Source organism: Chiloscyllium punctatum, chromosome 5 (genome assembly GCF_047496795.1).
Source record: "Chiloscyllium punctatum isolate Juve2018m chromosome 5, sChiPun1.3, whole genome shotgun sequence".
NCBI lineage: Eukaryota > Metazoa > Chordata > Chondrichthyes > Orectolobiformes > Hemiscylliidae > Chiloscyllium > Chiloscyllium punctatum.
The window spans coordinates 46776171-46790025 of NC_092743.1; the positions used below are offsets into that span (position 1 = coordinate 46776171).

General features: G+C 38.9%; 1 protein-coding gene across 1 annotated transcript in view; it reads right to left on the reverse strand.

Moving 5' to 3' along the window:
- Window positions 1-1503: 1503 nt before the first annotated feature.
- The window catches only part of tmem67 (transmembrane protein 67), a 196418-nt gene continuing 184066 nt past the window's right edge, over window positions 1504-13855 (reverse strand). Inside the window, exons 26-28 of the mRNA XM_072570240.1 lie at window positions 7199-7301; window positions 6175-6317; window positions 1504-1584 (exon numbers count right to left, since the gene is read on the reverse strand). Coding sequence (XP_072426341.1) covers window positions 1504-1584; window positions 6175-6317; window positions 7199-7301 — 327 coding nt within the window. The remainder of the gene's footprint in view (window positions 1585-6174; window positions 6318-7198; window positions 7302-13855) is intronic.

Below are 13855 nucleotides of genomic sequence, written 5' to 3' on the forward strand. Positions count from 1 at the left end.
GGCAGTTGTGGGGGGAGGCAGGTAGGGTGCCAACTGGAATGCAGGTAAGATGCAAAGGGAAAGGTAAGTTTGTAGGATATGTTGAGGTCGATTGGAGAAATATGGTTCAGAGGGGGTTGGGAGGGCATTTGTCAGGCCTGGGGTTGTCCTAATGCAAGGGGGGTGGGGAAGATAGATGGCTAGGTCTGGTGGTAGGGATGGGGGTGTGGTTAACTGTTTCTAGTAGGGCAAGGAGTCAGATTGAGTGTGGTGGTGTTGGGGGTCTTGGGGCAAGGGTCCCACAGGGTCTAGTCTGGCAACTGTGTGAATCAATTCAGTTCCAGTAGGGCAAAGGCGATGCTGTTTCCCAAGGTAGTGATGACAGGTTCTGGTGGGATGTCGAGTCCTAGAGGAGGTGAGTCTCAGGGCCCAAAGGAATGTTGGTCCAGGATATGTGAGTAAGGGATCTAGGGGTTGTGAGTGAAGTAAGTATGGAGTCATAGAATCGTAGAATCCCTACAGTTTGGAAAGGCCATTTGGCCCAAGAAGTCCACACCAGAACCATACTCCTACCCTATTACCTTACATTTTCCCCTGACTAATGCACCTAACCTACACATCCCTGAATACAATGGGCAATTTAGCATGACCTGTTGACCTAACCTGCGCATCTTTGGACTGTGGGAGGAAACCAGAGCACCTGGAGGACACCCATGCAGACCCAGGAGAATGTGCAAACTCCACACAGTCGCCCAAGGCTGGAATTATACCCGGGTCCCTGGCGTTGTGAGGCAGCAGTGCAAAAACTGAGCCACCATTCAATAGTTACTTAGGAGTTAGACTATGGATTCAATAGTCCAACCTTTCCTTCGTAATTATGTTATTTAATTTCATGGGAATCATCCATGAAGGTCGAAGTGCTTGCTTCTTCTTAGTTGGGAAGGTGCTTCAGATTTTAGCAGTGATCTTGATTCGTTTATCTCAGTTACTAATAAATGCAAGTATATTCAGTAATAAACACAAAAATGTTTGAAAATTGTTATTATTAAATTTATATTTGACATTTTATATAAACAAAAGATTATGACGATTCCTAACAAAGAACTCAAGATTCATAAAGATCACGTCAATCAAGTAAATTGATCCAATATGAGAGAGTAAAGAATGGTAAGTCATATGCCAATAAATTCTAACGAAGATACAGAATAACATTGCTCAGCCGAAGTTACTAACTAATTCATTTGTTGGAAGCACATTACTTCGCAATGCAAATGCAGAAAAGATAAAGGAAGGGGAAAAAACTGAATATTTAGATGTATGTTAGTTGTCAAATGACAAACTCACCTAAAACATTAGACAACACAACACAGTAAAGACTATTGGAACAATTTGTACCCACAGCAAAGGAACACAATAGTAACAGGATTGTTTTTGTTTAGTGCAAAACAAGTCCAAGAACATTAGAATCTTTAGTACTAGAGTTCCACTTGGACAGTCTGTCCTCCTAATAAACTCATTTTCATTTCAGAGAAGGAATCTTTCATCAATCAGCGTTTTTGCAGCTAAATTCTTGCGTCCTACTGCAAGACGAATAAACTGAATAACCTTTGAATCAGAAAGAATAAAACAATAATTTTAGAGAAATGTGCAGAACCCTTAGGATTTATTTTGCTTCTGATCAAAATGCATCATGTTTAACAAAGCCTGAAGGTAAGGCAAATTGGAGTTTTAAATAAAATAATGGGACTATGCGACTCATTTTCACCAAAGTTTTGAACTTGAACTCTGGTCATCTGGGGTCATTGAGCATCCAAACATTTACTGATTGGAGCTCATCACAACCAGACTTAATTCTACCATCTTCTCACACTTCCTAGGACAGTAATTAGTAGTGTCAGCTCTGGCTGATTTTTCTTGACACTGTTTCAGAGATAGTGGATAGAATATTCGTAGGGCTTGGTTTTGTGTAAGTAGTTAATACCCCTAAAAATGATGTCTGGTTGAGACCCTGAAATATAGCGAATTCAATGGTTCACTGCTTCAGGATTGCAGGAGAGTGGGGGTTGTTGTTTTATAACTTCTGGATAAGACATTTAAGTATTATAATCAGTGCAGAGCTGCTTTCACAACCTAGCATTGTCTTTCAAAGCTATAGCACATGTTTGTTGACATTTAGCATTTCTAAGCATTTATTTAGAGAATGCACATTACATAACCCACAACTACATATTCACTCTATATCTACTTAGAGGAAGTAAGGTGAATCCCCAGATGATGTTTTCTACCTGAATAAAATTAAATGCAATAAACATACAAACACATATTACTGTGAAGAACCAAATTTTGATCTGTTTTGATGGTATTTGTCACATATTTTCTTCAAGCTAACTGGTGAATTGGGGAAACGCTTGCAGAAAATGAAAGAACATGGTTGGTGAAGACCACAGAAAAAGGCAAATCCAACTGGAAAGATTAGTGTTGATCTTAAGGCAGAGGAGATGCTAATCCCAAAGAAAGCTGAGTTTAAGTAGCTGATTAGGTAGTCTACTGACCCTGAAGGGAGTAAAAGGTAAATCAGACAATGCATTACAGAGCGGGGAGGAGACTACACGTTGGTTGTGCTGGGGCTGACAGGAGCTTGGTGGTGGGAACTTGGTGGGACTCATGGCATGATGGTGGAAGAGTAAATTACTGGGTTGGGGGAATTGGTTGTTTATTAGGAAGTAGGGGGATATCAGAAACCTGTGGGGGAATCTGAAGCCTAATGGTGAGAGGGAATCAGGGTCTGGGTGCTGTGGTGAATGTTGAAATCAGAGACCTGATACTGCTGGTGGGCTGGAGTGGTTTTGGGAGATTAAATTGGAAATTTGACAGTGGTGGGAGGAACCAGTGGTCTTGTTAGCATGGAGAGAAGAGTGGGAAACTTGAAGATTGTTTGGTGGCATCAGAGGCCTAGGGCAGAGGAGAGAAGTTGGAGGGGATATATGATTGTGGAACTAAGCTACTTAGTTCCTGATAGCTCGAGAAACTCACATAGACTTAAAGTTGAAAAGTTGAATGAAGCTCATGGCCTCATTATCATTTGAATTCAGTTGTTTTAAGAAGATTATGTATCATTTTTTGTTAGAGTGTGGGCTATATAGTGGTCTGGCACAAAGCAGCTGTGTTGTGGTGAATTTATTACACAGGTATTTGAAGGTGGCTTTAAATGTTCCTGAGAGTTTTTGAAAAGTAGAAAATATAACGATATAAAAGAGATCTAAGGGGCAACTTTTTCACACAGAGGGTGGTACGTGTATGGAATGAGCTGGCAGAGGAAGTGGTGGAGGCTGGTAAATTTGCAATATTTAAGGGGCATTTGGATGGGTATACGAATAGGAAGGGTTTGGAGGGATATGGGCCGGGTGCTGGCAGGTGGAACTAGATTGGGTTGGGATATCTGGTCAGCATGGTGAGTTGGACCGAAGGGTCTGTTTCCATGCTGTACATCTATATGACTCTATAACAGTGGATTGTTTACAATCTTTTGCTATAACTAAACAAAGACAGCTAGTAGATAAATGGAAGATAGAAGTAAAAGCCGGATTTATGAGGATGAGATGATACAAGTAATCACACAACATTTAGAACTAGAAGAAAGGAATCCTGAAATTGCAATGTCACAGTACAATTTAGCTACAAAATAGATTTAAACAGAGAGAAAGAGAAACAAAAAGATTTTAATGAGACGAGAGAGGAAAACAGGGAAATAGAGTTAATAAAACTTGACATGAGAAAAGTGAAAAAGAAAGGCGGATGGAAACCAAATCGTGATCAAAGTTAACAGATAGAGTTAAAGAAATATTATATTTTCTAATTCTGGATGGAATTTATTCGTGCAAAGTCATGTTATTAGGAATGAAAAATGAAACAGCAATTACTCAACAATAAAGCAATAAAGGATTAAAGGACTATGTAGTTGTATAATTTATTCATGTTCTGGTTCCTTTTAGCCAAACCTGGGAAGAACATTCACATCATTTGACTGAACTTTTAGGTCAGCTACAAAATGCCAATTTGGACATTAATTTCACGAAGAGTGAATTTGCCAGGTCAAAGATGGTTTATTTGGGCTATTCTGTGGGACAAGGCCAAGTAGCTCTTAGAAAAAGAGCTAGGCAGCACGGTGGCTCAGTGGTTAGCACTGCTGAATCACAGTACCAGAGTCCTAGGTTCGATTCCAGCCTCGGGTGACTGTCTGTGTGGAGTTTGCACATTCTCCCTGTTTCTGCGTGGATTTCCTCTGGGTGCTCTGGTTTCCTCCCACAATCCAAAGATGTGCAGGTCAGGCAAATTGGCCATGCTAAATTGCCCATAGGTTAGGTGCGTTAGTCAGAGGGAAATGGGTGTGGTGGGTTACTCTTCGGAGGACTTGTTGGGCCGAAGGGCCTGTTTCCACACATTAAAAAAAATAACTCACAGGCTTTTAGGATGATAAGGTAAATTTTAAGTTATGTTGGCATAAGTGGATTTTATTGCAAGTTTGTTCTGAACCTCAGCAGTGTCATTACGTCTTTAACAGACTTGTTCATAAAAGGCACAACATTTGAATGGGTGTATGAGTTTCAAAGTACCCTTGAAAAGGTTGTGCTGACAACAACAACAATTTTAGCCATGCCTAAAAATGAGAAGCCCTTCAAACTGGCTGTTGATACTAGCAACATTGTTGTTTTACACAAGATAATGAGATGATTGAATGGACCGCCAGTCATCTCTTAAACTAACTGGCTGCATGTCAACAAAAACATTTAATTGTTAAGAAAGAAACAATGAGCCTTCTGCTGGCTGAGTTTTGAAAAATACATCAGCAACTACATGGAAGAAAGTATTATTTACATGGACCACAATTCTCTTTATTCATAGCACATACTACCTCTTGAAAGAACTCCAACAAACTGGTCAAATATGGTTCCAATTTCCCTTTCGTAAAATCATGCTGTAGCAGCATAATTACCTTGAACTTTTCTAAGTGCCCTGCTCTAAAGTACAACAGCTCCAAATATCTTCCCTATAGTGTTAAGCCAATTGACTTGTAGCGTCCAACTTTCTGTCTCCGTTTCATTTTGAATAATGGGATTATATTTACTACTTTCTCACTAGCCGCTATTTTTTAACCCCGGGATGAAGTTTATCAGGATCCAAAGACTTAACTGTGCAAAGCTCCAATGATTTGCTCAGGACTACTTTCTTGGTGATAGTTACACCTCCCTTCTTTTCCATTTCCTCATTTACAGATGTTTCTGAGATGTCACTACAGGGTAAACCAATACAAAATACTCATGGAGTTCAACTTTTAATTAATCAAAAGAACTTGGGTGTATATTAAGCAATGAGACAAAACTAATTGACCTTTAGAAAATTGATAAATAAAAGTTAGCGCAAATTTGATAAAGGCAAATCATATTTGATCAACTTGACTCTTTGGTGAAGTAATGAAAAAGATTGATGAGGATAGTTCAGTTGATGTTTCTGAACTTTGAAGTGCATTTGAGAAAACTCCACATAATAGACTTTATAGCAAAATTAGAGTTCTGGGATTAAAGAGACAGTGGAAATATGCATATGAAATTTTCTGAGGGACATAAAGAAAAGTGTAGTGATAAATAGTTATTTTGAATTGCATGTTTTTCCAATGCTTTTTTTGATAAATATGAATGACCTGGACTTGGACATCCCCAGACGTTTTGAAGTCCAGTCATTAATGTATGTAACCTGGCTGCTAATTTGCACAAATCAAGATTTCAGAAATAGCGATGTTGTAATAGCCAGAAAATTTGTTTTCATTGATGTTTATTGATGAATTTAACGAGAATAGTGGTGGTGCTTTGGTCATTTATGAAACAATGCCATGGGACTTTTTATGGACATCTGAAAGAGCAGATGACTCCTTGATTTAAAATCTCATCCAAAAGGCCAGTCCTCTAACCTCCCCAAAATCTCAAGCTAGAGTTTTGCACACAAGATGCTGGAGTGAGTTTTTAAAGCAACAAACTGAATTCAGAGGTGAGTGTGACATCAAATGAGTCACAACTGATATATAACACAAGAGGATAATTGGATGCAAGCTAAAACCTCTAAAGGGAACTGGCAGTCTTTTATTTTCCTATTTAAATTACTTAAAAATACATGTGAATACAGATTTGTAGTTAGACATACCTTTTGTTGTATATAAGTTAGAAAAGCAGCAAAAATGAAACTTTGAGTAGCAAGGTCCACCATACAGAAAAACAGCACATCAAAAATAATCAGTGTGCTTTCATTGCCATAGTACAGAACTTCAGCGAATGAAAGCTTTTCATCTGAGACAAAGCAAAGAGAAATTTTTCAGTATTGACGCAAAGTAAGAAAATATCTTTACAGTTCTATGACAATTTGAAGATCTGATATGTTTCAAATTATAAATGCTCTGTTTTTGATATTTCCTAATGTAATTTAGATCAACAATCACCACTTTAATTTGATTACTGATTATTGGAAGCAAAATAATTTACCTCACTTTAAAGTGATAGATGAGTCATTTCTGTCCAGGCAGACTACTTAAACATTGCTAAGCCTATTTATTCAGTAGAAACTTGTTTATTGAGCTACCTAGCGACGAGAAAATACAGAGCTAACCTGGGAATGCTAATTTCACATTGTACACCACTTTGTCAAAACTAGCATGCTCTACTGCATTCAATATCACATAAGAAAACCACTTATTTCAGAAATGGTCATATCTCAATATTTAAGAAAAAATATTTTGTTTCATTAGAAGTAACTAATAAAGTATCAGTTAAAATAAAATAATTAAAATAATCAAGAGGGAAATAGCCAGATTCCCAAGACTAGCTGTGCTTTTATCGCTGAGAAATAATTACTTTGTTATTTCAACTAATTCTATTTGTCCATTTGTGACATAAATAAGTTCATTACATGACAACATACTTGAAAATGAAACCATTTCCATGCCTTACACAATCAAAACATTCACAAATATTAATATAAAGACATATTTAATCAAATTAAATTAAAACAAGTACTTATTTCAAATGTTTTTTTCTTATACTAATAGTTCTCAAATTATCTTTTTTCAATGGTGAAATATGAATTGATTATATTCTTTTAAGACATTACAACTTGCTATTATTAGATTTATGGAAATATGTAATTATAGAAAGAAGGAAACTCAGAGTTATACCGTTGTAGAAAATGGTTTTGTCTATAGGCTCATGTAGCTCCATTTCAATTATTCTTTCCAATAATAGTTTATCCTGTACAATGTAATCCATGTCACGAATCGCCTGTAAACATGCAAAAAATATAAATTCAGTGCTTTATGGTGTATCTTATCTGAACAGAAAGAATCACTCACAAGTTATGTTTTTCTGAAGAGTTTTAAACTCCAGAAATCTATAATAAAAACACAAGCAAAACTATTCCAACAAAGTGGTTGTGCAGGTCAAATTTCAGATTGGAGTCCCTCTTAATTTGATTGGGCTCTGTGCACATGGAACGGAGGTGGGATTTACACTCAGACTTCCAGCTTTGACGTAGGGATACTACCACTGTTTTGATGCTGCTGTCACTTTAAAAAGCTTATTTTATCCTTTTTTTTCAAGTGAGGTTGTAAAGGCAGGGGTAACAAATTGTCTAGTTTAGCAATGACAGGGGAGTGGCCAGTTCTCCCCGTTCAGGTATTTTCTAGTTTGGTTTAGCTGTAGCAGTCACAAGATGCTAGTATCCAGAAAAAGGTTCCAAGTTTCAGCAGATGATTCCGGATTGCACCCGAAGGAGAAATGTTTATTTAATTCAGAGAAGTTAAATAGCACATTGATGGCATCAGCAAAAGTTTTGTCTACAGAGCTTTGACAGTTCTGTGGGCACGTCCGTTTGGCTTGTAGTTAATATTTATATATATAGGTTCTTGAATGTTAGCAACATGTTATACCAATAAGATAGACATCGTTAAAGAGCAGACCGAATGTTAGGTACCTTATGTTACTTACTTTACCAACTAAATAACATTACTTATTAACTTTACTTAATTACTTTATTAATTTACTTTACTTTATTTACATAGTAAACAACATTAATTGCTGCTGCAGACTGGACCAGATCTTTAGAAATATCCATTCATCAAACTCACATCTGCTTACTCTGCTAAAATGCAATTGGAAATGCTAACTTGACACTTGAGAGCCAGTGATGTCCAACTGTTGTGAAAGCCAAAAAGCTTAGATCTGGCTTCCCAATGCCCAACTTAGACTTTTACCTACACCCAAGTTGTGTTTTGGGATGATGTCACTTCTAACAGTCTGAATAGCAGGAGGGGTCCAAACATAGTTGTTTGGAAATGCCTGCATGAATCACAATGAATTAGTATGCTGCTACAGCATGTAATCAAGAAAGCTAACAGAAAACTATCTTTTATTATAAGAGCTATTCAAGATAAGAGTAAAGATGTTATGTTTCAGTTATACAACGCACTGGAGAGACTGCATCTTGAATATTATGTGCTGTTTTGATCTCCTTATTTAGACAGGATGTAAATGCACTGAAAGCAGTTCAGAGGAAGAAATTCCAGATTGATAAAGCAAAGTACTGTGGATGTTGGAGATCGGAAATAAAAACACAAACATTGGAGAAATCCAGCAGGTCTCAGCATCTCAAGAGAAAATCTCAGTGTTAACATTTCAAATCCAAAGTGGACTGGAACAACTTGGCTATGGAACAGTTAGCCCTGGAGCATACATTTTCAATACTCCTGCTGGAATGTTGTCAGAGTCAAGAGCATTTGTATTATTCAGACATTTCTTGAAATCAGATAGCGTTGAATTGGATAAATGCTGGCAACTGCGATTTATAAGGACTATAGGAGAAAGCCAAGGTGAATTGTTCACTTAACTAAAGATGCTTGCAAAAGTTTAGTCTTGTTTTTTGCACTGATGTACTGAGATTCTCCATCATGGAGGATAGAGCTAATTGTGGAAAATTCTCCTTCAGGAAATTGTTTCGATTACCACCATCATTCATAACTGGATTTGGCAAGGGTGCAGAACTCAAATCTGATCCGTTGGCTATGGAATCAGTTAGCTCTGGTTATTGAATGCTAGGAGTGCAAATAGTCTTGCATTATAGCTACACTAGGCTAGCACCTCATGTTTAAATATGCCTGGAGCTGCTCCTGACATGTCCTCCTTCACTCTTCATTAAACCAGGGTTAATCCCCTGGTTTGGCAGTAGCAGTAGAGTGGAGGAATTGTTGAGCCATAAGGTTACAGTGTGGTTGAATACAATTCTACCACTGCTGATGGCCCACAGGTCTCATGATTGCCCAGTTACCTCATGTATTCAAAGTCTGTCCTATTCATCATGGCGGTAATTTCACAAATCACAACAAATGATTTTGATATTGTGAAGATGGACTTTGTTGGGGTGCAATAAATACTACAAGCAGATTGGTGCAGACAATGTCAAGTAGATTTTTCCCCCTTGGTGTTACCCCATCACTTGCAGCAGACCCATTCTATCCTTTAGGCTCAGCCAACATGATCAAGAGTGGTGCCACAGAATAACTGTTGATAATAGACATTAAAGTCCCCGAAGCAGTGTTCATTCTGTGCACTCCACCATCAGTGCTTCCTCCAAATGGTGTTGAATATGGAGGAATACCGATTCAACAATTGAAGAATAGGTGATATGTGGTAATCAGCAGGAACTTCCCTTGCCTATGTTTGACTGAATGCCTGAGATTTCATGAGGCATGGAGGCAATGTTGAGGACAGCTAGGGCAACTCCCTCCTGACTGTGTCGCACTGTGCTACAACTTTTAGTGGGTATGTCATGTAACAGAACATACCCGGGCATGATGATGGTGGTATGTGAAATGTAGTGTGTAAGGTATGATTACATGAGTATTACTGTCAGGCTGTTGCTTAACACGTCTGTAGTCAACAGGGCTGTGTTTGTCATCGTAATTTCTGCTGCTCAGATCAATACCAGGTGGTTTGATGAAATTCATTCCTTTGTTTAAGCTTTATAGTACTTTTGAACAACTGAATGGTTTGTTCAAGCTATTTCAGAGGGTAGTTAAGAGACAACCACATTGCTATGGATTTGGAATCACATGTAGGCCAGACTGTGTTGGGATGGCAGACTTCCTTAGCTAAGGGACATTAATTTAAACTTGATTTGTAGGACATGGAAGTCACTGACTGGGCCAGCATTTATTGCTGTCCCTGGTTGCCCTTGAGAAGGTGAGCTGCCTTCTTGAACCACTCAGCTTTCATGCTGTAGGAAGACCCACAATGTCATTAGAGAGGGAATTCCAGTATTTTGACTCCGAGATTGTGAAGGAACAGTAATATATTTCCAAGTCAGGATGGTGAGTGGCTTGGAGGGCAAATTGCAGGTGGTGATGTTCCCATATATTTGTTGCCCATGTCCTTCTAGATAGAAGCGGTTGTGGGTTTGTAACATGCTAATGATCTTTGGTGAATTTCTGCAGTGCATCTTTTAGATAGTATACACTGCAGCTACTAAGCATCAGTGGTGGAGGGAGTCAATGTGATGCCAATCAAATAGGCTGCTTTGTCCTGGATGGTGTTAAGCTTCTTGAGTGTTGTTACAGTAGGCAGGTGGAAAGGATCCCATCACACTACTGACTTGTGCCTTGTAGATCAGGGATAGGGTTTGGAGAGGCAGGAGATGAGTAACTCAATGGAGTATTCCAAGCATCTGACCTGATCTTGTAGCCTCTGTGGTTTTTTGGCCCATCTAGTTGAAAATGATAACCCCAAGGATGTTGATAGTGTGAGATTTAGTGTTGGGAACACCATTGAATATCAAGGGGTGGTGGTTAGATTTTCTCTTACTTGTCACTTATCAGCCCATTTATCCAAATCTTGTTGTATTTGAAGGTGGACTGCTTTAGTATCTGAGGAATTCCAAACTGTGTAATCATCAGTGAACTTCTGACCTTACGATGGAGGGAAGGTCAGCGATAAAGCAGCTGAACATGATTGGGCCTAGGACACCACCCTGAGGAATTCCTGCAGAGATGTTCTGCAGCTGAGATAACTGAATTCCTAATACCACAACCATCTTCCTATTTACCAAGTATGGCTCTAACTAGCAGAGGGTTTGTCCCCTGATATGCAAGCTATTGATGCAACACACAGTTGAATGTGGCCTTGATGTCAAAGGCTGCCATTCTTACCACGGCTCTGTTTTTTCAGCCATTTTATTCATGTTAGAACCAAGGCTGTAATGAGATCGGGAGATGGATGACCCTGGCAGAACCTAAACTGAGCATCAGTGAGCAGGTTATTGCTGATCTGGTGCTGCTTGATAGCACTATTGGTGACACTTCCAACAGTTTACTGATGATTGAGAGTAGATTGATGGGGTGGTAACTGGCTGGGTTGGATTTGTCCTGCTTTTTCATTGATACTGAGCGGCTTGCTAGGCCATTTCAGAAGGCAGTTGAGAGTCAACCACATTGTTGTGGGTGTGGAGTCATATGTAAGCCAGACCAGGTAAGGACAGCAGATTTCCTTCCCCTGAAAGGTATTAGTGAGTCAGATGGGTTTTTGTTTCCAACAATTGACAATGGTTTCATGATCATCAATATATTCTTAATTCCAGATTTTTTAAAACCTCAAATAAAATTCCACCACCTGCTGTGATGGGTTTTGAACCTGAATCTCGGGAATATTGGCTGAGTTTCTGGATTAATAGTCTAGCAATAACCACAAGGCCATTGTCTCCCCCACAGTGATCCAATCAGTTTTTACAACACTTGATTTATAGTTAAATAATGACCATTAGACTGACTTCAGTTTTAAGCTTTTAATTTCATGTAGTTATTGAGCTCAAAGTGCACCATCTGCCATTGTGACATTTGACTCTATGCCTCAGGGCATTAGGCTGAGTTTCTGGATTACTCATTCAGTGACATTAAAACTGTTACTACCTCCTGAAAATTAGTTGGGAATGTATTGTGAAGATGGCACCAAGAGGCTTCAAGAGGATTTGGATAGGCTGAGTAAGTGTGTAAGAATGTGGATAAATGGAAAATAATGTGTGAAATTTTCCACTTCAGTATGGGGAAATTAGGCACAAAATATTTATGCAATGGTGAGAGATTGAAAAGTGTTGATTTCCAAAGGGACCTGGATGTCCTTGTTTGTAATTCGCTGAAAACTAACATGCAGGTACCCCAAATATTTAACAAGGCAGATGGCATACTGGCCTTCATTGCAAGAGGATTTGAGTAGGAAAGTAAAGATGTCTTGTTTCAATTATATGAAATTGAAGGTGGACTCTTCATCCAAGGAAGGATAAGTTGCCATAGAGGAAGTGTGATCGATGTACATTAGAATAATTCCTGGGTAGTAGAACTGTCCTATGAAGTGAGATTAAGGAGACAGGGTCTGCACTCACTGGTGCATAAGAATGAGAGTGACCTCGTGGAAACTTACAAAATTCTTACAAGGTGAGACAGAGTAGATTTAGACAGACCTTTCTCACGTGGTTGGGGCAGGGGATATCTGGAATCAGAGAACACAGTCTCAGAATCAGGAGCAAGTAACTTAAGTTAAAAATCACGCAACACCAGGTTATAGTCCAACAGGTTTATTTGGAAGCACTAGCTTTCGGAGCACCGCTCCTTCATCAGATGGTTGTGGAGGTTAAGATCATGCTCTCAGAATTTATAGCCAAAGGAGTCCAGTGTCATGGAGATGTGATACAGTAAACAATCTTAGATATGCTGGTTTCTGTTCTTTGATATGTAAATTCCAGAACTTCTTTTAAATTATATTCTCAAATTAGAAATCACACAACACCAGGTTATAGTCCAACAGGTTTAATTAGAAGCACACTAGCGTTCGGAGCGATGCTCCTTCATCAGGTGATAACCTGATTCTCAAGTTAGCTCAGCTTTTTAAACAATAGGTGTGAAGTCTGTCTGTGTCCCAATGCGATGTCAGACTGACAAATTCTCTGGATAGTTTTACATGGTTTTACATGGTTTCATGCGGTTTTTGAGCAAAATAAAATGTAATTCTGCAAAAACAAATTCACCCCATAAGCTTATATGTATGCACATGTAGGAGCGACAGACTGAGCTTGCGTGTGAGTGTTCATGTGGGTGTGAGTGCATGTGATAGAGTGCATATATGTGTGAGTGTAAGCTTGGTTAAGTGTGTGTGTGTGTGTGTGTGTGAGGGTGATCGGGTATGTGAGAGAGGGTGCATGTGTTGATGTGAGTGCAGGGGGTGTATGTGTGTGCATATGATAGAGAACTTGTGTGTGCGGGAGGGTCTGTGTGGGTGTGTGAGTATGTAGGAGTGTGTGTGTGTGCACGTTACAATGGGGAACGAAATTTAGAAGAAGTTCTGGGATTACTTATCAAAGAACAGAAATCTGCACATCCCTTAAAAAATGAAAGTTTTAATCTAAGATTATTTACTGTATCACATCTCCATGACACTGGACTCCTTTGGCTATAAATTCTGTGAGCACGATCGTCACCTCCTCAACCACCTGATGAAGGAGCGGCCCTCCGAAAGCTAGTGCTTCCAAATGAACCTGTTGGACTATAACCTGGTGCTGTGTGATTTTCAACTTTGTCCACACCAGTCCAACACCGGCACCTCCAAGTTAAGTAACTTAAGATTGAGATAAGAAAGAATTTCTTCACTCAACGTGGAGTGAATCTTTGGAATTCTCCATGCTAGCAAATTGTGGAAGCTCAATCATTGAGTATATTCAAGACAGATCATTAGATTTCTTGATACAAATAATATCAAGGGGTATGGGAACAATCTGGGAAGATGGCTTTGAGGTTGCT